The sequence below is a fragment of the Lissotriton helveticus genome, chromosome 12 (genome assembly GCF_964261635.1).
Source record: "Lissotriton helveticus chromosome 12, aLisHel1.1, whole genome shotgun sequence".
Taxonomy (NCBI): Eukaryota; Metazoa; Chordata; class Amphibia; order Caudata; family Salamandridae; genus Lissotriton; species Lissotriton helveticus.
This window is the reverse complement of record NC_136073.1, coordinates 245,035,352-245,060,072: the sequence shown is the minus strand read 5'-3', so window position 1 is coordinate 245,060,072 and position 24,721 is coordinate 245,035,352. Positions and strand designations below refer to the sequence as shown.

Sequence of the window (24,721 nt, the reverse complement as noted above, 5' to 3'; positions counted from 1 at the left end):
ACTCAGTGGGTTTGGGTGCATGGAGAAGTCAAAATATCCTCAGGGAGGGCATCTTCCTGGATTATAGAAGGAAACAGCCCTAATGCAGCTGGAGCTAAAGAGGCATCTGTGTTTTTAATTATGGTGTGTCCTGCTGGATATCATCCATAAAGCTGTGACTGGGCCACTCAAAAACCTTTCCTAAGAATTGTCTATTGAACTTGATCTGTAGAATGGATAATGAATGTGTCCAAGCCTCGCTCATGAGCCTTTTTGGGTGCTCCCCAGCTCATTGGCTCATACTATGTCCTTTCCAACAGGTTAAAGTTTGTTTTTAACCTTCATGTTACTATGGAGACAGCTATAGTAAATCTTAGTGCCTCATTACAAGTGTTTGCGCCCAATTCATGATTCTGAGTAGTGATATTCCATCAGAAAAAGCTAGCACAATTGCCTGAAGAACAAGCATCGGCAAAGCCTTTAGGTTTCACCAGTGGTGTTGCTCGGCCTTTTGCCGTCCGTGGCGTCCCAGCCTTTGACTGCCCACAGCGGGTGTAAAAGCAGCGGGGTCCTGGTGATCGATTCCTACTATTGCCACACCGCAGGGCTGCAGGTCAGATGGGGGTAGAGGCGGCTGCCCCCAAAACTTGCGCCACCTGCCCCCCAACCCTCCCTTGCTACGCCACTGGGTTTCACCTAGGCAAGAGGTATTGGCTTTGTCAATTTTGTTTTACAAGTTGCACCCCAACTAGAGTTGCTGTGCAGCATGGCTTGAGTAAACAAGAAAAATGCACTATCATGCAAACAGCAATGGGTGTGTCATAGCGCTTTCTTCCCTTTAAGACATTTTTCAAAGCAGCCGGAGATGCTCTGCAATATGTCTAAAAACAGTGCAGGTGGGTTGAACAACACGAGGGAGGAGGGTGGGAAACAGCAGAAACCAGAAGAGGGTGTATGTGAAACAAGGGAACACTGCACAGTGATGATTTCGTTTTTTGCAGTTTTATATAGCGCAAACTCATTTTAAAGGTATTGGAGTGCTTTACATGAGCACCAGTTACATTACACAAGGACACATTCATTTTCTTTTAATTGGCATAGGGAGATTAAGTGATTTGCCCAGAATCAAAGCATGTGGAGCCAAAGCTTAGACTCGAACCTGGTCCCCCAGCTCCATAGTCAGCAGTTCTAGCTGTTATGTCACATTCTCTCCTCTTGCTCTTTGCGCAATAGTCCATTCAGGGAAAACTTACGGAGCATTTGCAGATACAGTGATTTCACACAGTACAAAACATAATGGACCACGCAAAAAATAAAAAAATACTTTGTAAAATGTTAATTTGCCAGTTTTAGCAAAATGGCGCCAGGCGAATTCGGTGTCTAGATCTGGAGAAGGTGAAGAGGGGCCTGAAGGGGAGGCCTTCGTTGTCTGTCGCTTTGCTTGAGTTAATGGACTTTCCATCCTCCACTGAAAGACGTTTTCAGTTTCCACTTCAAGCATGGAAATAGACATACAGTGTAGCAGGGCGAGTCATCTGACAACATCTTGTCATGGTGCTGTGCACTTCCAGGCACATCAGAGTGGTCTTTAAAGTTCTCTGGCACTCTAGAGTGCATTAACGCATGGATGACATTAACAGCGGGTGATTAAACAAAGAGAATTTTCTAAAAGAAACACTAAGGGGCTGCTGGATGTGATTTTTGGAATACATTTATGGAGCCTGAAAAACATTGGAGACCACAAGTAAGTATTTGCTAAATGGACAGAAACGGTCAGGAATGACAATACAACCCAGAGCGGGAGGAGGGCGTGCGTGAAGGAGAGGAACTGCAGAGACATGCACTCTAGGAGTGCAGATCGAAAAGTAGGAAAAAACACAAGAGTACCTGGAGGAGCCTGTGGAAGGACACTGGCCACAGGAAGCAGTACTGCTGGAAAAGGACCCAAGGCGTAGCCCAAGGAAGAAGCATGAGAGGAGGTGGCGTTGACCAATTGGAATCAAGTAAACAAGAGTGATGTCGAACTGAACCAATGGTATGTAATGGGTTGGCTCTAAGCCCGTTTTAAGCTTTGTTTCATTTACAAGAGATGGTGCAAGCACAGCCCAAGCGCTGTGCAGGTGAATCCTAAAAATAGTCACAGTAAAGTAACACATGCGCTTATCTGGTATGCATGTTATGCCTCAATCTGACTGTGCTATCTCCGAATGATGTGCAAATCGCGTTTCTGCAAAATAACTCACCCTGAAGTATTAATAAGTAATGGGTATGCTATTTGAGTATATAATATATAATAATGGGTATTTTTTAATGAATGAAAAATGGTGGTACATGCACTCCTTAGAAAGTACAGAAGAGTAGATTCAAGAAGGTAACATAACTTTGTGCGTGGGATCAGGGTATCGCTTGCTGATCCAACAGCGTAATTAGAAAGTAGAAGAGAGCGTTACCCCAGGAGTAACGTCCCCTGATTGCACAGCCGAGATTCCAAAGGGAGAAGTAATCAAATGTTAGTTCAAGAGTAGAAGCAAAAGCAAAAATCGAGTCACATTTTGATTTTATTCATCACTGTGATTGTTCAAAGTTCAAATTTTATGGTGTTGCAAAATCAGCAACTTGGGTGAATCATGGTTACTCAAACCCAATGGATTTTGTGCAAGCCCTTCATCAGGGGTAAATTACATCACAATGGTAAACAAACAGAATGTTGGCGTCCTGTTCAAGGAGCATGGAAAGTTCCCAAAATGCATTGGGTTTGCGTAAGCATGATTCACCCAAGTTATTGATGGGGTCACACTCTCTTCTACTCTGAATTCATAACAAAGACCTTGGTTGTTATTTATCCAGACAACAATTCCAAAGTCCTCTCTTTTTCTGTATATAAGTTTTTGAACTTTGGGACAGATCTAGCTATATGTCTCATATTGTGAATTTAACCAGAGTGAAACGGGGTCACCACTGCACCTTGGCTATATGCATGTGACGAAAAGGGAAATTATGTTGTGCAGGGTTGCCCCGATCTCCTTCTGTACTTGGAAGATGGTACTAGTATGAAGGAAAGTGTGGAAAGGACTAGATGTATAGCAAGTAAATTGTACCACCTCACTATTTGATTTATCAAAAACAAGTAGAAATCAGGTTGGATCTGCATACGCATCTAGTACCTCTGCACCTATTGCACTTTTCTCATTGACTGGGGTCCCCTTGTCTACCGAAATCTTTTTTTATTTTTAACTTTATTTATCATTATGGTCTAACAGCAAAATAAACCACAGTATCAACTTAAAGCATTCTTTGCATGGCGCATGAATACATCAAATAGAAGTTACATGCATTGAGATCCCGAAATGCTGACCAGCTTGATGTACACATTACTGCACAGTTCTACGGTGTAACCCACTCTCCCCTCCCAGCGTACAGCCGGTCCAGGGTGTACAAATAGGTCACTGCAAAACAAAAAAAGGTCCAGTGTCTCACATGATCCACCTGTAGGCCAACCGTACATAATGCTCACGGTATACACAGGCTATACTACAATCTGCTGTGCTACAATCTGGAGGGCTCCCCCTGGGTGCCCAGCGGTGGAACTCCCTGGGCATCTTCACTGTGTTCCAGGAGGTATGATATTAGTGGCTCCCAAATATCCCTGGGCCGGGATGTAGCCGGCAGCAGCTCTGCATAGGTTGTTAGTTGGTCTTTACCATATATAAAGTCATGTAGCCAGTCTTTGAATTTAGGAGCTCTCCCCCTGACCCATCTGCAGGCCACCCTCCGCTTGGCCAGAAACAGGCCAAAAGCAGTGAACTTCCTGTACGCCTTAGGGTTGTCGCTGTATACCCCAGTAACACAAGTAGGGGGGAAACTAGGAGGGGCAACACAATCATCTCAGATAGTGCTACCAACACCCCCCGCCAGTAACCTTGGATCTGGGCATGAGACCATGCCAAATGCAAGAAATCAGTCCCCTCTTGATGGCATCTCTTTCATCGGTCATCTTCTTGGAGCTTGTATTTACGCAGCAACGTGGGTGTGTAGTAAGTTCTGTGCAAAAATGTAAAGTGTATTATGCACAGCCTGCTGCTAGCTGTAATTTCTGCGGTCTGTGCACAGCAGTAATTTCACTGCACATCTGTTAAGGGGGATTCCAGGTCCAGTTCCCATGTGCATCTGGCACCTGGTGGCACAGGCGGTCTTTCCAACAGCGCCACCCGATGGGTGCGAGACACAGCGTGTGAGGGGCCGGATATCTTTAATGTGGTGTGCAGGACCTCTAGTGGGGCAGGCTCATGTGGGCAACAGGGTGTATTGGCCCATATTTCATGTTTGAGCCTTATATAAAAGAACACCTCCAGGGGAGTAACTCTCTCCCCGACAAGTAGCGCTCTTTGACCTTTGAACCTTTACTCATGATACAGTTCACCCCATGTGTGCAAACCCCTCTTGCGCAGCATATCACAACATACTGCGTTCTGTGTGACTGAGGCGTATGGAAGGTATGGCAACAGCACAAGGGGGGAGTAGGGCAGGGCCTTATCCATTACCTTTGTCAAGCATTTCCCCTGGAAAAGGCGGTCATAAGTTTCCAGCTCAAGCGGGGTTGCCTCCCGCCCTAGGCCAGCTTAAATAGCAATGACCGAAGAGTGTTAAGAAAATTGCGGCCTGGGTAGTAGGGTATGTTAGGAAATAAGTAGAGTAACTTGGGGAGGATATTCATTTTCATCAGGGCCACTCTGCCCGCCAAGGGGAGTGGGAGGGTGATCCAGCGGTCAATCCATGTAGTAATCGTGTCTATCGCAGCCCCATAGTTTGATCTAATCATGTCCTCAGGGATCCTGGTAATGATGACCCCCAGATACTTGATTTCGTTTTTGCACTATCTCATCGGGTAATCAGGGGTAAATCTAGAAGTGTTAGGGCTTGAGTGGGAAAATCTGCGACTTACTCCAATTCAGCTTTATCCCAGATAGATGACCAAACCTGATGAATTCCCTCAAGATGGGATTGAGACTCAAACCGGGATCACTGAGGTATAGGGTAATGTCATTTACATACAGCGATATGAGGATTTGACGGGAGGGATAAATTATAGGGTATTCTCTGTGGTGTTGCCTAATTTTAGCTGCTAGGGGCTCAATGGCCAAGGCAAAAAGCAACGGGGATAGCGGACATCTCTGGCGAGTACCTCGCTTAATGGAGATTGGTTCAGAATAAAGCCCTTGATCTGGACCACAGCCTCCAGCTTAGAATATAGTAAAGTCTACATTTGTAAAGCGCACAATCACCCGCAAGGGTCTCTAGGCGCTGGGGGCCGTCGGGAAGATTAAGCGAGCTATTGCCCAGAGTCACATGGTGCTGGGCTAACCTGCCGCCGGAGCCGGGGATCGAACCGTGGTCCCCAGATTCCAGCGTCAGTCGCCCTGGCCGCGGCGCCACACCTCTCCAGGCTAAAAAAGGACGTGAGAGACCCATTCTACCCAGGATGGCAAGCATGTAATCCCTTTCCAGTAAATCAAATGCCTTTGTGGCATCTAAAAGGCATCCCGGTAACTGAGCAATCAGGTTCAATGTCATGAAGGAGTGTGGATATGGTGCACAAGTTGTGGGAGGTGGCTCTGCCCGGGACAAATCCTGCCTGGTCTGGCAGACCCAAACCCTCCATGAGCAAGGACAGTAGGTTGGCTATAACTTTAGCTAGTATCTTTGTGTTGCAGGTAATTAAAGATAGAGGTCTGTAGGTCTCGCACTTATCAGCAGTCTTTGCAGGTTTGAGCAGGGATATAATCAAAGCTTGCCGCATGGAAAGAGGGAGATACCCCAAATCTTGCGCCTCTTCAAATACTTGTTTGAGAATGGGAGTCAATTGTTCACTGTAGCAGGCCGTCGGGGCCTGGGACCTTGCTTGAACCCAACCCCATTATTTCAGCACGTATCTTGTCCTCCTCAATGTCGGCGGATAAGAACTCCCTACAAGAGTCACTGATCTAGCCCAAAGCTGTGTCTTCCAAATATGTGCCTATGTCTGAGGGAGTCCAGCCAACAGTATGGTAGAGCGTGTTGTAATATTGAGTGATGATATGGAGTATTTCTCGGGAGTCTGTATGTCTCTTACCCTCTTCGTCCGTGATTTCCATGATTTGGTTGGCAAACCTGGGGACTCTGATGACCTCCACCAGGGCTCTGCCAGGGCATCTGCCCTCACCATAGAGTCTGGCAATGTGATATTTCGATCGGAATTTGGCCTCACGTTCAGGTTCTTCTGAGTATTCCACTAGGAGCTCTTTAAGTCGAGCTCGTGGCAGAGCATCAGGCGATGATGTGATTCATGATTCAGTGATTTTGATATCTAACTCTTACCTGTGCAGCGTGCCCCTAATGGACCACAAACCCCTGCTCTTTGTCATGCATAGGCCCCTAATAGTAACTTTAAAGCACTCCCAAACGCATGCCAGGGTAGGGATGGTGTCAATATTACATTGGAAGAAGTTTACTATCTCCTGGTGCAATTCCTCTCTAAATGCACTGTCTAGCAGGGTTGTGGGCAAGAGTCTTCAGGAGTGGTAGGGAGATTCCTCTCCAGGTGGTTCCAGTTTCATAAGGACCAGGGAATGGTCCGAGAGGGTGTGAGTAAGCATGAGCGCAAAATCCGCTCCGATCGCGGATTTTCGGTAAATCCGCGATCCGCGAACTCTTGCGAATTTACCGAAAATTCGCAATTCGCGAGCGGCGGATTCCTCGGTCAAAAGTTCAAGCCTTGCTGGTCTGTAACTAATTTACGATGGCGCCGGCAAGCTGCCAGCGCCATCCTAAAGTTACTTAATTAGCTTCAGCAGGAAGCTCTAATAGATAAGATAAAGCAGGGGCTCGAGCGCCTGCTTTATTTTACCAATTAGAGCTTCCTGTTGAAGCTAATTTAGTAACTATCTTAGGATGGCGCTGGCAGCTTGCCGGCGCCATCGTAAATTAGTTACAACAGGCACAAAACGGTGGTGTCTTCTTGAATAAATATGAAGGGCAGGGTTCATTCTGGCACGACGGTCCTGGCACAAAAATTAAACCTCAACAGGAAGCACTTACAGATATCAATACAGCATGTGCCCTAGTTGAAGCTTTAATTCAGTGACTCATTCATCAGCCCAAAAACAATCCTGAGCGTTGTGGAGGCTGGGCAGGTGTGCCTTCTTCCCAAATATACCGTCGAAAATCAGCTGTGACGCTGGATACAGGCCTTTGCATCTTTGACCTTCACGAGCGCAATCCCCGTGCTGTTCTGTGACCAGGAGCTTCTGTCTCTACATCTGTTGCTCTGATCAGTCTCTGACCTTTTATACACACAAGAGGCATGTGCACTCGCATGGAAGCCCCGTCCGTTTGGCCCCGCCCACACACTCGAGGTGTGCACCGTCTTCCCGCCATTTACTAACTATGATAGGTCACTCAAGGGACCCCTGCGCCATTCGGCGCGATTGCATAGTAACACACACCTGGTCGCTGTTGACAACTCTCGGGCACTTTAGGTAGCTGTAGTGTAGTAAAAGCACTATACATTTACCCAACGAGGTAGCACTTACTGATTATCCAGTAGAAAGTACTCCAGTTGAGTAGAGGTATGGCACAGAACGGTGGCGTCTTCTTGAATAAATATGAAGGGCAGGGTTCAATCTGGCACGATGGTCCTGGCATGGAAGCCCCGCCCCCAAATCCGCCGATCCGCAAAATCCGCGGATTTTGCGGATCCACGATCCGTGAATACGCAAATTCGTGAATCGTGGATCCGCAAAATCCGCCCATGCTTAGGTGTGAGCTAGTTGTGTTACCTCTCTGAGCCAGGTATTTAAACTGCCAGACAATAGCCAGTGGTCTATGCGGGACAAACTATTATGCACAGACGAGGAGAACGTGCCCTTTTTCCGCGTTGGATGCAGAGAGTAACACGCGTCAAAGAGCCGATGCTCGGCTATTATGGCCGAGAGGTGTTTAGTAGCCTGTGGGTGGGATGCCAAGTGCGGGTATGAACGATCAAGCTCAGGCTCTATCGCCAGGTTAAAATCTCCTCCCCATATAAGGAATGTGGAGCCTATCTCCAAAATGCGCCCCATAACTGAGTAAAGTAGTGCACGTCATCAATGTTGGGTGCATAACAACTTACTAAGGGAATCGTATGGTCCGCTATTCTACCCCACATTATGCAGAATCTGCCATGAGGATCTTGTATGGAGCCCAGTGGGTGGTAGCCCAGGTCTTTCTTAACAAAAATAGCAGTACCTCTAGCATTTGTAGAGAAGGTGGAGAAGTAGCTGTGCACAGCCCATTTCTTGCCAAACGTTGGCTGTATCCGGCGGCCAAGTGCGTCTCCTGTAGCATTGCCACCTGGACATGATGCCTGTCAAGATAATGTAGGACCTGTCTACGCTTACGAGGGTCCCGGAGACCCTGCACATTCCACGCTAGCCATATAGTTTTAGGTAACTGAGAACGTGGTATATATAGGGCAGCTTTTGCAAGGAAAATCTGTGCCATGTACATTGTATGCAACCGCACCGTATATAGAGATAATTGATACCATGGAAGACAAAACAGTTAAACATTCTAATTAAGCAACCTCCCACCCACGCCTGCGGCCCAACCCCGCAGGGAATAAAATTCCCCCAACCCCAAAAAACCAACAGCATAGGCATTGTGTATGGTATTCTGTAGAAATAGCACCCCAAATCACGGTTTCTGTTCTAAGTAGAGAACAAGGCATAAAGGGGGCATATGCTACTAGTCTCTGCATTAGTCATGTTAAAAAAAAAAAAAACTTTAGTAACATCACATACAACGGGCATAACATTCACAGGGGGAATTCCCTCTGGGGGTACATGCTAGAGAGGTCTGCAGCGCACCTCGCAAGTGCGTAGGAGCCCGGAAGTACAGTGTCTCAGTAGACGCCTCAGGGCTAAGCCATTCGACATAGAGGCTTGGCAGTGCAGTTTAAGTGTCAGAGTTCCTGGAACAGTGTGTATCTCGCCTCACTCTTTAGCTTATCTAAGGGAACAGTCTTACCAGTTCCTAGTGGCATCTTTAAACTTCCCAAAATAACTCTACAGCTCCTCATGACCAGGCAAGGAGTGGCCAGAGCCAGAGTCTGCAGCCCGTGGAGTGGATGATCGCCTCGTGCAGGTCTTCAGGATGTGCTGTAGGCTGGTGAAGATTTGCGTCTTCCCTCGGTGTTTAACAAGCAGCCTAGCCGAATAGAGCATGGCATAGGGAATGACAGCATGCTGGAGCTTCTTCTTCACTGGGAGGAATTTCTTCTGCGCCTCCTGTACTGCCATGGTGCCATGGTGAAGTCTGGATAGAGCGCCACTTTCACTCCTTCATAGACCAAGTTTGCTTCTCCCGCGCTAGTCTAAGTGCAGTGTCTCGATCCTTATAATTTAGGATACGGCGCAGTGGTGCGCCAGGCTGCGGTCTCGCCATAAGCGATCTGTGGTCCTGCTCGATGATCAGAACCTTGGAAAATGCGTCGGCTCCGAAGAGGCCCAGCAGCAGTCACTCAACATAGTCCTCCATGTGAGCAGTGGCCGTGAACTCTGGGACTCCCACAATGTGCAAATTGTTTCTGCGCGAGCGCACCTCCAAGTCCTCGTATTTCGCTGCTATGACTTGGAGAAGTTTCTCCATACCTTGCAGTTTGGCGCTACTTGCTCCGGTGGTATCTTCAAAATTGGAAATGCGCAGTTCAGTTTCAGAGATGCGGCCATCATGTTTTTCCTATTTCTGCACGAAAGTCAATGCGTAGGTTCATGGAGTCCATCTTGGATTCGATGGAGGTTAAACTTTGCCCGATCGTGAGAAAGATAGCTTTGAAGTCCTCATCTTGTGTTTGGGCCGGGGGAGGTTAGTCGTCATCTCTCTGCGACTCCGCATCCTGACTAAGGGCCTGCTTCTGTGCTGAGAATTGCAGTTTCAGCTGCTTGCCTTCGGTGTGGCCCATTATGCACCTCTCTCCTGTAGGTTTTGTTCCGGATCTTGTGTAGCTCACAGAGATCGCCATCAGCAGCAGCAAGTCTAAGATGGTAAGGAGTCGCAGGGGGGTTATAAAGGATCGTCCCTGCTCCAAACACCAGGTTCTATGTGAAGCCGCACTACTTCTCTCAACACGCAAGCATGGGGCTCTTGTTAAGCCTGGGGGTGCAAAACATTCACCATGGCCCACTTGCTTCACAGGGCGCCACCATGTAGTGTGCAAGGGTCTAGTGTGTCCTGTCTGCAATATGAGCCCTCTCCCCACCTCCAAGGCTGCAGCTCAGTAGATGTAGGTTCACTCGTCTATGCAGTATGGGCAACATGGGCACTCACTGTAGATTTATGCCTCAGGCCCGGATCGCGTCAGCCACCGCAGCTGATGGGCATATTGCCAGCAGCATTGGGTTCCACATGCAGCCTCCGCGCTCTGCACCAAACGAGGTTTCGAAGTTCCGAGAGGGCCCACGCACCAGCTGCAGTAGCTCTGGTCCTCCCAGGCGCTGCGACTCGTCCCTCAGGGTTCCGAAGCCACCTGCCAGCACATGTATTATCTCGCCGCTCGCGCTACAGAACCAAATCTGTTGCCCCGACTCACCCGCCGGCAGGCCAAGCGAATGTGCGGGGTCGCAAAGCGCTCTGCAGTCTGTCAAATCTTTTCGACTCACCAGTCAGAGCTCCACAGCAGTATCGGCCTCGGGTCGCCTGTCCCTGCCTTTTTAGACACAGGAGCGGGCCCCCGCTCGCACGCCAGCCTGTCGAGAGCAGAACACCGGTGCCTCAGACCCCTCAGCGAGGTCCCCAGCAGTCGCTCAAGCAAACTTCCACGACAGGCCGCAGTGAGGTAGCACAGATGCACCGGGGCACCGCCGCAACCAATCCCAATGGACTCCGATATTTAATGAGCACAGCAGTCCTCAGTGTATTGTCACGGTTGCGAAACAAGGCCGCTTGGGGTTCCAGGCCTCACCCCTTCAGCGCCCAAGCGCCGCCATTTTGCAGTCCACCTCGCGACCCAGGCCAGAGTCAGGAGCAGGCTTTAATATCATCGAAAACAGCTCTGCGGGGGCTACAGGATAACTTTTCCATTTCTCGCTGTGTTCACAGGCAGTTTTACATGGTTTTAGATCGAGTGGGCACCCTGTATGCGCAGGATGGTGCAGGATGTTGCTCCTGGGCTGACAGAGCCTCCCTAAGGTATGGTCATCTTGTCTGCCGGCTCTCTAGCTCCCACGTCTACTAAAATCTTGAATTGACCTTGGCCCAGTACACTTGATGCTGACCTGAAGTGGCACTTCAAAATAAAAGTCACTGGCAGGGAAAACATTCAAACAAAATTAATTCTAATACATTTATGTTTTGAAATGCAATTTCGAATTACAAGATCACCAACCACTGCACCAGAAATGCATCTAGAATAAACAGTAAGCCGGGGGGAGGACAGCCATGGCACCTCTGGCCCCCTCTATTAGCTCTGCCACTGCTGAGCACAGCCTTTGGCCATATATAGTGAAGAACCTGCATCCAACCATAACCTTAATGTTTCTCCATTTTTATGAAAAACAAGTTAGTTACTTTCAATTACACTCTTTCTGATTAATACTTCTAACTGGAGATTCCTCACCTTGTGAAACTCCCAGGCGCCAGACTGGATCCGGAGTGTTCTTCTCAGCAATTCCCATGTATGCCTTTAGATGGCGTCGTGCAGCTCCACGTTTGGTCTGTCCTGCCCTGAAGTGACAATGGGGCCACATATAACCACCATCCCTACTCGTCTACATCAGCTTATTTCTGAAATCTGTCTATAGTCAGATGTGCATCCTTTCGTGAATCAGATTTTACATTGTGCAGATCTCTTAAATTGAGACCTTTTTAATGTTGAAGAGTGTTCAGTCTGCAAAATGGGGAAGTGGGAGTGTCGGTGAGGAATTTGCAATTAGATAAAGTATCCCCCAGAAACGGGTGTTACCAGAGATAAGTAACTTGTTCTTCTGATGAATATGTCTAAAGGCAGATTCCTAACCTTGTGAATAGATACCAAATCAGTGCCTACCCAAGTGGTGAGTCTGTGGAATTGCTCAGATCAAAAAGTCCTGCAGGACCGAATGGGAAAAACATCTCTTCCGCCGGACTTGAAAATGCAGACAGAAGTGCCTTGTCAACATGTGAACTGTCATTTATGTTACAGCCTGGCAGATGTCCAAGACAGATATTCCGCTTGCCAGTGTGGTGGTATCAGCCTTGGTAGAATGAGCCTATGAATGAGCCTATTGGCCTTCCAGAAGCCGTTCCTTAGCCAATTCACAGCCGACCTTTATGCAAAGCACAATCCATCTGGAAATGGGCAGTTTTTGCACTAGTTTGTCCTTCTTTGTCCCAGAGAACGCCACAAAGACCTGTTTGTCCACCTGTTGGGGCTTGGTGCAATTGATATAAAAGCTCAGGGCTCTCTTTGGGCCTAAACTATGGAAATTCCGCTCCTTCTTGGATGGGGAAGGTAGGGCAAAGAATGCCATCAGAAGCCAACTGTCCGATATGAAAAGGTGCCACAACTCTTGAAAGAAATGCTGCCTTAGTCCTTGTACTAGTTTGTTCAGGAAAAAGGTGGTGTATGGTTGCTGGAGAGACAATGCTTGTAACTCATTCATGCAATGAGCTTACTATGAGAAACCCTGTCTTCAGGGTTAATAACCTTAGACGGCAGCTGAGAATGTAAGTACCAAGTTCAGGTCCCACTTAGACATCACAAAATGTATTGACAGAAACATGTGGGTCAGCCTTTTAGAAAATGCACCACAACAGGTGATCTAAACAGAGATGGCTGATCAGGCAGTCGCAAAAAAGCTGTTAAGGCTGACAAGTAACCCTTAACGGTAGCCACAGAAAAGCCTTGCTGGTCTAAGGGTAGGGGAAAAAGTAAAACATCAGGCAACTGTGCTTTTAGGCGATGGATATGCAGAGAAGGACACCAAACAACAAACATCCACCAGAGTCCAGCATAGATGGTTTTGGTGGAAGGATGCCTTGCTGCTAAATTTACATTCACTACCTCGGGAGGTACATCAAAGGTAGTTAACTGTTGTTGTTCAGTCTCCAAGCATGCAGGTATAAGGTGTGCTGGCCTTCGTGTAACACTCTGCTGCTGCAACAAGAGAACCTCCCAGATTTGAAGCCTAATCTGCAGAGATGCTCAAGGTTAGAAGTTCTGGATACTATACTCTCCGGGCCAAATCCAGAGCCGCTAGGATGACTTGGGCTTGGTCGTTTCTGATCTTCTTTAGAACTTTGGGCAGGAGGGGTAAAGGTGGAAAGGCAAACAGCAGTCTTTATATCCATTGGAACAGAAGGAACTGACTTGGGAACTCCAGTGAGAAAACATTTGTACACTGCTAGCTCTCAGTGGTGGTAAAAAGCTCAAGCAAGGTTTCTCCCCACTGCTAAAAGACACCCTGTGCCACCAATGACTGTAGTTGCCATTCGTGATCACCTAGGCAACGCCAGCTGAGTTTATCCACCTGATATTTAAGGATCCTGCCAGGTGTAATATGACCAAAGACATGAAGTTTCAGCCAGTTCCAGGGGTGCAAAGCCTCCTGACACAAAACGTATAATCCCACTCCCCCATGCAAGTTGCAGTACCACATGGCAGTGGTGTTGTTTGTGAGGACCTGCAACCAATCCATACCACATGGCAGTGGAGTTGTCTGTGAGAACCAGCACCCAATCCGCCCGATTGCTCAGAGGAAAGCTTATTGTGTCAACCAAATTGCCCTCAACTCCAACAGATTGATATTGAGATGGTTTCTGCGAGTCTCCACTGCTCTCAGATGACCTCCCCAACCCAGCAATGATGCATCCATGACAAATGTTAGTTCTGGGTGGGGTAGCGAGAGGGATTGACCACTGGCATCCCTTTGTGAACACTAGAGGGGCATTGGTGAGGACAACTTTGGGCATAAGAACTAAAAGTGCTCAAGGCCAACCTGAAATCATGGGTAACGCCTGTTGGACTGCAGGATGGGAATGTGAAAATAGGTGTCCTGCAAGTACAACATCACCATCCTGTCGCCTGAATACAGGACAGACAGAACTCAGGCCCAGGGCGATCATCTTGAACTTGTCTTTTTGGAGGACAAAGTTCAGAAGATGAAGATTTAAAATAGGAAAATGTCTTCAGTTATTTTGGGGTACAAGAAAGTAACAGGAGTAGCAAAGAGTCTCGGTTTCTGTTTCTCTATAGCTCCCTTTTCCAAGGAACTATGAACTTCCTTCCATAAAATGCACACGTGCCCTCAAGAAGATAATGTGCATGTCATGTGTGTGTGTAGGGCGGGGGTGTATAGGAAAGCTAGAGTATATTCATCCTGGAGTACTTGAAGCCCCTATCTATCTGATGTGATGCTTTTCCGCCTAGGGAAAAATGAAAAAGTACTGTCTAAGCCATTTCCCTAAGTACTGCTGCACTCTCTCTTATCCATAACTCCCACAACCACCATCACATGTGAAAGGTGAAAATGAGATGTCAATGTGAGATGAGTGAGTATGTTGATAACAGTGCAAAACATTCTGTGACTGCGTGACGAAGTATCAGAAGTGAGTCTTAACAGAAATGTTGATTGAACAAGTGTTTGTTTTTGGGGGCATTTTCTTTTTTTGTATAAAAGCATCTTCCATTGAGGACCGTCATGAGGTCTTATGGTACATCATAACATACTACTTCTGTGCTAGAGCATGATAGCCCTTTTTATTTATTGTAGTACGATGTTAGAATTTTTTATTCCATCCACTCGTCATAATTATGGATGTAATTCATGACATGGAGAATTACATATTGTTGTAGTTTATGTATACAAATGTTTGACATTGGTAAGAGTTTGTGGATGGCATGGGAGTTAAGGTTACGTTGGTACAACCGTGGTGGGCGAAAAGATGGTTCTTTCGATGAATTCAATAGCTTTTTAGGTTTTGCACTGTAGAAGTTATCAAAACAAGATAATCAAACAATGGGATTCCATCAAAGGGTGTCTTAATTTTTATTTTATGTTCAATATGCGATGTGGAATACATTCGGTGTGTGTAGCTGGTCTTTGTGGATGACAGAGACAAGCACTATTTAGTGTTTGTCTCTGTCATCCACAAAGACCAGCTACACACACCGAATTTATTCCGCATCGCATTTTGAAAATAAAATAAAAATTAAGACACCCTTTGATAGAATCCTATTGTTTGATTATCTAGTTCGGGTGGTTGATTCTATCACCCTAACCTCTACCCTCCCCCCTTTGTTTGTCTAGAAGTTATCAAAACTCCATCAACCTTAACTTCCCTTTAACTTTAGTTTTGGCATAGAATTTATTTGGTCAATGTATCTTAACAGTGCAGAATATATACCATTTTAAACTACTTGGGTTTATAATATGAGAAGTCGTGACAATCTTAATTTGAAGATTTGTTACCTGTATTTCAACTTCTCTTTCTAAATGTCAAAGGTCGGTACACCAACCCTGTGCTTAGCAGTCAGTCTTTAACACACTTTCTAGATATGGAAAAATTATACATTACCCCACTGTATCACTATAACATCTTGTATGTATTTACTGCTTGACCCAATACGTGCAACATAACAGTACCACACTGCTGTAAAGCACCCAGCCCTTTAATATGCAATATTGTATAGCTGCTACACAGTAGCAACTCCACAGCCGTGTGATAGAAAATGCTAAGTTACAGTTTTTCATGAATCAATAAAGTCTCTCTGTGTCCATTTGCTTATTGAGTTATATAAACTAATTACAACTGCTTTCTTGTTACATAGGCACAACATGGATGCAGGAAGTCCTAACACTCATATACAGTAAGGGAGATGCAGATTTGGCCAAGACCATCCCAAATTGGGTGCGGGCTCCTTGGCTGGAACACACTTACTTCCCAGACGTGCTGACGTATGGTGGAGGTCCCCGTTTCATCACAAGTCACCTCCAGTACGAGATCTTGGGGCCTGCGCTGAAGCGGTCAAAGGCAAAGGTGGGGACAGTGTTAACCTTGAAGGTTGAATGTCTAGCGTGTCAATTATGTAATATCTTTGCTGCTCTTGATGGGTATGAGTGATGTCCTACCCACATCTACTGCTATTGAGCACATTCATTTCTAGACCTCAGACAAGCGAAGCGTATTACGTTACTTGTCCTAGAACAGTAAGACCCCTAGGAATGCCTCATTGACCCAGATTACTTTCAAAATGAAGTTACATTCCTATAAATATATATTTTTTATCATTTCCCACAGAAACTATCTGCAACTGTTGTGCAAACACTAGCCCTATTTAGGTTAAATTGCTGAAGCTATAGAAGTGCCATATATCTATGCATGTATGTATGTATGTATGTATTTGTTATATAACACAAACCTTGTTGAGAACAATGGAGAGGTGAACACAGGCAATGTACCCCTGCACAAGAGAAAAGGTCTAAATATGCAGAGATAACTCTAGTCCTGAAGAAAGTGACTTCAATGCCTATGGATTTGAGCAATTACCAGCCCTTCTCAAAAACCCATTTCCCAAGTGAGATCACAGATGGTGAGCAAGCATGCCCGTTCCAAGAGCACGCACAATCGACAATCTGTATTCTGATGTCTAATGGTCACCAAATAGAAGTAGCCTATATTAGGGAAGATCTAAAGTCTGTGCTCTGCACAGAGCAATTAGAAAATTAATTCGAATATTTGCTCATCTTTCGTTCGTCAGTGATCAATAAGACAGTAAGTGACAACAGCTGCAGGTCATGATACCACTTGGTTGGGGTCATATGTCTACTAATATTGGTATAATCCTCCATACATAAAAATTGTAATACCAGATCCAGCCGCAGCCAAACGAGTGGTTGGACAAGTGAATTACACTCTGATTATTGAGGAGCTCTGTGCATATAGGCTAGCAGCCATGTGCACCATTTTAAAGTGATATAGATACATCTGCTTAGGTCTATAGTTTCCCTACACGTGCTGTCCTGAATGGTCGGTTTCCAGCTCACACATTGATGTACAGATCACTGCCCACATTTGTAGATGCAGGGTGTGACACAAGATCCTGTTTTTTACAGAGCTGGGCCCCCTTCCCTGAGCTTATGCCAGGTAGAGGTGTGGCCGCTTATCCTAAATATGTTGGTAAGTGCATTTTCTCTAATAAACGTATGAGAACCTGCTAATGAGGTTAAGGCTGATCCTTATAGCACTACATGCACCACAGAAACCCATATGATGAAGCATGCCACCTATGGTGGGTGAGGGTTTTCGTCCTAAAAGGGGTTGTCTCCCTGCTTATATGGGAGATTTTGTGAGACTCAAATCCTTCTATCTACTGATGCATATTTGTTGATGCATATTTGTGTGCTAACATTGACCTAAGGATTTCTTGTGTTACAATTGTATTTTATTAGGGGATACTCTCCTCCTTGGTCTTTAAATTAGTTCCCTTGGACCCTTCCCCCTCCCTTTTGTGTGTTATCCATTGATTGACTCGCAGATGCACGGTGACACACTTTAAATTGCGAGAATGAATAAGAAATGTAGTTTAATAAGGCATTTGTAATGCATACAATACAGTACATTTCAGTAATAGTTTAATTTTTTAAGTTACATTTTCCTTACCCAAACAGTTTTGCTTTATCACTATTCTTCCAAACACACAGTGTGTTTTACTTCCTTATTGTTTTTTGTGCACACTGTATATGAAGAATAGTTGATGGATAACAGCGCTTTTAATTTGTCAGGATAACTATTAGAACTAATACTTAATCACGAAAGTGGTTCTCAAGTGGAATGGAACTGCTAAATGTACCTAATAGTGCTTTAAAATACTTATCTTTTGAAGGTTTGTAGGAAATAGGGATCAAAGTTACCATAGAGGGTCTGTACCAATGCTGGTCCAGTAATTTCCAAAAGAATATGTGATTAAAAAAATCTACTGTGCAATAGAAGAAGAAATACATTATGTCGGACAGTGGAATATTACTTTTGATAATGTGAATTCGGTTTAAAGAGGGAGTAATTATGACTGATCAGTAGTATTTATTACATAAAGGAGCATCGATGTTATATCACCCTAATCTCATACTCGCCCTGAAGGGTTATGGTTAAATCTTCAGATTTCAGTCACCAACATTTATCCGGGAATGCTTGCCTACTAAAAGCGTGCCAGCAGTGATGCAGATTAAATGTTAAAGTTAAAGACATTTACATGCCCAAAATAGGCACACGCCATCAGGAAGTAGCCTCTGAAAACACAGGTCTTAAGGTTCCTCATAAATGTGTCGCTGTTACGTTCCTATTCCCCAGCAGGCTCTCTGACCACAAAAGAGGACATTTCGAAAGGTGTCTTAAGCAGAATATAGTGGCCAGCAGATGCTAATGTTTTAGTCAGAAGATAAGGCAGCATTTGTATTTATAAATAAGCATGATCCATTGTGTGTCTGCTCTTGAAGATAGTACAGTGCTATTTAAATAGTTTCCTTAGTTGAACAGGCAAATAAAGAGGTACAGTAGTCTTTGTAACATGAAATGCACGTGAGAGTCCAGGACCAATGTGAGTCATTGATAAGGCAAGGATTTGCATGACTGATGCAATTGAAGGCTTTTAATGTTACATGATATGCATCAGATTGTGGTGAACTGATGCTTCCCTGGGTGTCAGAAACATGGGCATCACCTTAAATCACAAAGATGATTCTTAAAGGCAGTCAGTTACACTGATGGTCATTGCTGCAACCTACAGAGAATGCCACCTTGCTTTCAGAGCTACTTATGCCATGCTGGAAAATGGGGAACCCTAGAGCCATCTCTAATGAAGGGGAGCAGGGCTGCTTTTATGACTTTATCATACTCCGGTTCGAAAGACTGAGTAGGAGTCACACAGCATTCCCAGACTGTGTACCAGTTCCCATGAAGTAGACCTCACTGAAAGAGATGTAAATTATTGATATCAGATTCATTGGATTGGCTGGAACTGGCCTCTCCCCTGGAGGCGGACTATTTCAGGATGGCCATGGCACGGACGCGCCAGATCTAACCTCCGGTAGAAGCGGTTTCTTAAAAGTGTATTCCACTCCCATCTGAGTGTCTTATCACTCAGACTGGAGTGTTTTAACTATTTAGTTACTTGTAGCACTTAATGCTGGAAGGTGCTTGGCTCCTTCTATTATATTTTTAATTTTACTTTCCTTGTAGCACCTCGGTGCAGGAGTTGCCTGTCTCCACTTTTCAGACCCCTTTTAACTTAACTGCTGATATTTTGCACACTACTTCTCTGCGATTGATCTTACCTGCTGAGCCACCGACTGCAGGTCACGGTGAATGTACTCACTCCCTGCCCTACTGCCTCTGGATTAGCTGGAATTGGCCACACCCCTGTAGGCAGACTATGTCAGGATGGCTGCGGCACATACGCATGCAGCGGGCGCTCTGCTGGCGCACCAAAGGCAAACCTGCTTGCGCCCGTATGTATACGGCTGGGGCCCCCCTTGCCATTTTTACTGCCTGTCAACCCCTAAAATACTTTTTTAACTAACTTAGAGACCTAGCACCTCCTAAGAACCCTGAAGCATGATGGCACAATCTAATCGTAGATGTCGACTCATTTAACTGCCCTCTCTGTAACTACAACCCGGAACATAGAAAAGCAGATGCCCACTAGTAAGTACAAAGTGCAGTCTCTGCTAATTAACTGCCTATCACTGACTAAACACAAAAATGAAATCTTTGAAATTCCTAAGGAAAAACAGTCTGACAGGACCTGGCTTAATGAGTCTTCAGCTCCTGACATCTTAGGTGCCTTACCACAAGGCTTTGGAATACTAAGATAAGACTGCCCTATTAAAAGAGGAGGAGGATAACATTAATCTACAAACCGTCCCTAAAATGCACCATTAAGGCTGCTAACATTGAAAACTGTGAGGTCATCTTTTTCACCCTGGCTGCAGTAGAAGACTACGCTTTAGCGGGCTTTTTGATCTATCGGCCACCAGGACGAGCGGCATAGTTCATATCCAGTCTCGCTGAGAGTATTGTCCAGCCAGCACTTTTCCATAACAACCTGATAATCCTAGGTGACCTTAACTTGCAGTTTGACAATAACTCCAATTTAGAAGCCCAATCTCTATGTAAGCAACTTATAATTATGAATCTAACTCAAAAAGTGAACACCCACCAATAAGGACATTTCCTAGACCCGATATTTACCAACTTTCCTTAGATTGAAGTGGACACCCCAGTAATAGTTCCCTGGTCAGACCACCACTTGGTGGCCTTTGGCATGCTTCTTGACAGACCACCCCTTTCCTTTATGCCTAGTCAGATGATCACCCGAAGGAAGTGGACTAAGTTTAACACTGAAACCTTCACTCAGAATCTCTCGAGTACCAACCTCCAACTTGGGGATAACTTCAATAAAGCAAACTCGGCTGTCAAAAAATAGATATTAGGAGCTATAGACAAAATAGCACTGTAGACCTATCAGAACACGGCGGAATCCTGCCCCTGGTTAAACAAAACTCTGATTGCAGCTAAAATAACTTGTAAAAACCTCGAGCAGAAGTGGAGGACGGATTGCTGCCCAACTAGTAAAACCATCTATAAATGAGCTTAAACAGTATCATGCACTCATTAGGAAAACACACTGTGCTTTCTATACTGATAAAATTGAGCAAGCCAACAATTCATCTAAAGAACTTTTCTCTAGTCTCAAATATCTGTCATCGCTAAAAAGTGCAATGACCCCTCCACTGATATCCTTTGAAAATTGTAATAAAATTGCTGACTTCTTTGCATCTAAAGCAGTGAAGATCTATGACACATTTGCGTCTAAAGCAGTGAAGATCTATGACACATTCCCGTCAGAAGCATGTAGCTGTATCAATTTTGACACCTCTCATGAAGCAGCATTTGGGGGGGATTGGCCTCTCTGAATTCAAAACCCCCACGCTGGATGACCTGAAGGGTCTGGCCATGAGCATCAAATCTGGCTCCCCTCTTGATCCAGCTCCGCCCAAACTCTTGATGCAAGGAATGGATTTTGTTCTACCCTATATCCAACAGCTTATAGATATATCCTTTTGCTCAGGTGAGGTTCCACTGAAATGGAAGCAAGCAATAGTTCTCCCTGTGGTAAATAATTTAATATTACCTTATCTTAGAATTTCTATATTAGTAAAATACTTTAAATTAAGTAAAGAGAGGAGTCCGTGGTATTAGAGTAAAGAAGGGTTTATTCAATAACTCGAGTTAAGGGAGAGCTCCTTCACCAAGTGGGTTCAGGAGTGGTCTGATGTTTTATTCACACAGCGGAATATTTATACAGTTCAGGCAGTAGGCAAAAAGGAGAAGAAGAAGAAGAATAAGGAAGTGACAAACAGTAATTTCCAACCAGATGTGTCAAGGTATGGGCGTCTCTTGTGTCTCGTGAGAGTGCATGCAGTGTGTCGAAATGTGCTCCCTTCAGTTGAGGGTCCTTCCTCAGTGTTGAAATGCTCTTTTCAGTTGAAGGCCCTTTCTCAACCGGGGGGTTATTTCTGGCTTAGAGTCAAGAACAGGAACGGTCTCTTAAAACAGGAACTATCTCTTTGGTTCTCGGAATTGGCAGAGCCACAAGAATGTGTGGTCAATGAACGGAGGGGCCAGGTGCAGGGTGTCTTGCTCGTGGGTTTGGAGACAAAATGGATGACACACGCAAAAGAAAAAAAAGGGTGCTGTCTGAATCAAAATGGCAGACAGGCAGAGAAGGGAAACGATGGGGCACAATTTCCAATTTTATTTCCTCATTCCCTCCTTGCCCCAGAGTGTACCTGTATCTATATCTCAATTTGCAGGAGATTGTCTATGCATTCCTGTAGCATAATTGTCTCGTTTTCTTTCTGCTGGATATGTGGTTTAGGAATGCAGCTTGCGGTGCATAGCCCGCACAGGGCAGGGCCACATTGGATGCAAAGGCAGCATCCAGTTATTACCAGGAATATTATGCCTGCTGCTGACAGCAGTTTCCATCCTCAGGATGATATTATTGTCCAAAACCAGTCAGACAACGTCCAAGTGCCAGGTTCTTGATGTAGGCTGGCGGCTATCTTGTGTAATTTTGTTATAGCTGTATATACAGACGGAGAGTTATCAGGGATGAAAATACAGCAGCTAGAGCCGATAATTCTACAGGCTCCGCCTCTGTCAGCCAGGATGACGTCAAGGACAAGGCGGTTTTGGAGGGCAACCAATCTTATGGCAGACTGTTCCTGGGTCAAGATCCCCAGGGCAGACGCCGTCTGATTTATAACAGCCACCAAGGTCCTTGTCAACTTGCGTATGAGCTTGCTGTTCAGCACAGGGCCGATAAAGAAAAATAATCCTTTGTTGAAGTCTGTTTATTGGTCTAATGTAGTTTCCGTGTGATCAATCCCGGAGATATCGATCATTCTTTTATGTCTAACATGGGGTACTAGGAGGTCTCGGTGGTAAGTGGATGGGGCCACAAAGACAGGAGGTAGCAGAAATGTTATATAGCACGTTCCCCCCCCAGTTCAAGGGCAGCCGCACATAGGCTGTTTGCCCGCAGATGAAATAAGTATGGCGGGATGCTAGAAATGATGATTTTCCCTTGTCTTCAAAACTCACAGTGGTATGACAGTCACTGTGTCCTAATGGGACAGAGCCATTTTTCCGGACGCACAGGTGCCCTTTTACTGTTGAGACCGAGATAGAAGGGGGTCCAGCATTCTTTTTAGGTTTGGTATTTAATATCCTGTAGGACATGCTCACGTTCCCCTGTTTGTACTCTTCGCTTTCTAGGGCCGTACCTGTCGCCTGAGGATCTCCATCCTCATTCGGGTAGCAGACAGCATTAAGGACCTTATTTAAGTCCCCCCAAGGCCACCCATTCTTGCAAGACTTATTTCCATCAGGGCAGGAGGTGGGGGTAGTCCTGTCGGTTGTTATTAGGGCGAACCAGGCCTCGCAAGTTCCATTATAAGAAAACGGGAAGGGGAAGAGAGGCATCCCTCCCTCCTTTTGATGAGGTGGGAGGCGACCACATATCCAGCAGTCTGTGATATTGCTGACCTGATGCGTATAGTGTAGCATCTGTATAAAGGTATTGTTTCAGAGAGCTAGCCTATGAGCTTGTTCATGAGGGGGCAAGTCGAGGTACGTGTGCTCTTGAGTGTTGTTAGGTGCAGGAGAGAAATGTGGTGCTGGTGGGAAAGCAATGTGGAGGGCCCAACCAAGACACGTCATGATTGTCATCAAGAAAAACAGTATGATCAAACATATGATAGGTCCGCTATGCAACTTCTTGACATTCTTCTTTAGGGGCCTCATTTTCTCTTTTTCCCACATAGTCAGAGTGTCTGAGTCTGCCCCCATGCTCTAACCGCTTCACCACGAGACCTGTGTCCGTGGGCTTAATCAGCCAGAATCCGGGTGGCGGACCTCAGTTTTGATTTATATTCCTGTTGTGGGGTCTGTTCCAAGGGCAATGAGGATTGTTCAGTCACAGTGTCACTGGATTTGGCGATCTCGCTGGCAAAAGAGTCTATTTCTCCAAAGTATTTTCTACAATGGCTGGCATGTAGCCAGCCTTTTCGGCCTTCGATCTTGACGGCAGTCCGCATAGTTAAGAGGACCAACTTCGGTTCCTTCCACCTGGGCTGGAGGGGATTTGTCTTGTCGAAGTTCCGGACTGAGACCCAGTCCCCGGGTCGGATGGTGTGTTCTTCCGGGTTGGTTTTGTCTGGGAAGGCTGCAGCCACCTGTGAACGACAAGAATGGAGTGCAGACATCAAGGAAGACAGGTAATCAGTCAATATTCTCCTATCTACATCGGTAATAGATTTTGGTCTAGGAACTCCCCACATGTTTGGTGGCCTGCCAAAAACCATCTCGAATGGGGCTAATCCTATTCGGGAGTGTGGTACAATTCGCATATAGAACAGGGCTACTGGTAAGGCAGTCATCCAATCTACGCCCTTTTCTGCTGAAATTTTGGCTAACTTAGTTTTAAGAGTCTGATTGTGTCTTTCTACCAATCCTGCTGCCTGGGGGTGTCTCACGCAGTGACATTTCCAAGTGTATCCTAATAGAAGGGAGACATGTTTCATTAGCTTGGAAGAGAAAGGTTGGCCATTGTCTGAATATATGACTCTTGGCAATCCATAACGGGGGAAGTACTCTCTTACTAGAACCTTAGCAGTCGTTGTGGCGGTATAGTCAGGGACAGGATAAGCGTCAGTCTACCTTGTTAATGCGCCCACCACCACCAGTACATACTTGTAACCTCTACATCTCTCCATCTGAATATAGTCCATCTGGAGAGCTTCAAATGGATGGTCTGGGGGTTGGAATCCACCCTGCTCCACCTTTGTGCCTTTACCTGGGTTGAACTGGTTACAAATCATGCATGTTTTTACTTTTTGTTTGGCTGCAGCTCTCAAATGTTTGTTATGCCATATGTTCTGTATGCTATCTAACATTGCCTTTTCTCCCAGATGCGCTGGTCCATGTATGGTGTTTACTATAACCTGAACCATAGCATCCGGTAGTAGCCATACTGCTCTCTCAGGTGTCATCCAACCCTGGTCTGTAAGGACCCCTCCTTTTTCCTTCCATTTTAGCAGTTCCTGTGGTATGGTGTGACTTTGGACATCCTGGATGTCAGAAAAGGGGTCTCGTATTGCGTATTGGCGGTGTAGTGTATTCAATTCTG

General features: G+C 45.6%; 1 protein-coding gene across 1 annotated transcript in view; it reads left to right on the top strand.

Annotated features, from left to right (window-relative positions):
- The window catches only part of LOC144799809 (sulfotransferase 2A1-like), a 206,818-nt gene that overhangs the window by 50,060 nt on the left and 132,037 nt on the right, over nt 1-24,721 (top strand). Inside the window, exon 2 of the mRNA XM_078671382.1 lies at nt 15,800-16,008. Within this exon, the coding sequence (XP_078527508.1) occupies nt 15,800-16,008 (209 nt within the window). The remainder of the gene's footprint in view (nt 1-15,799; nt 16,009-24,721) is intronic.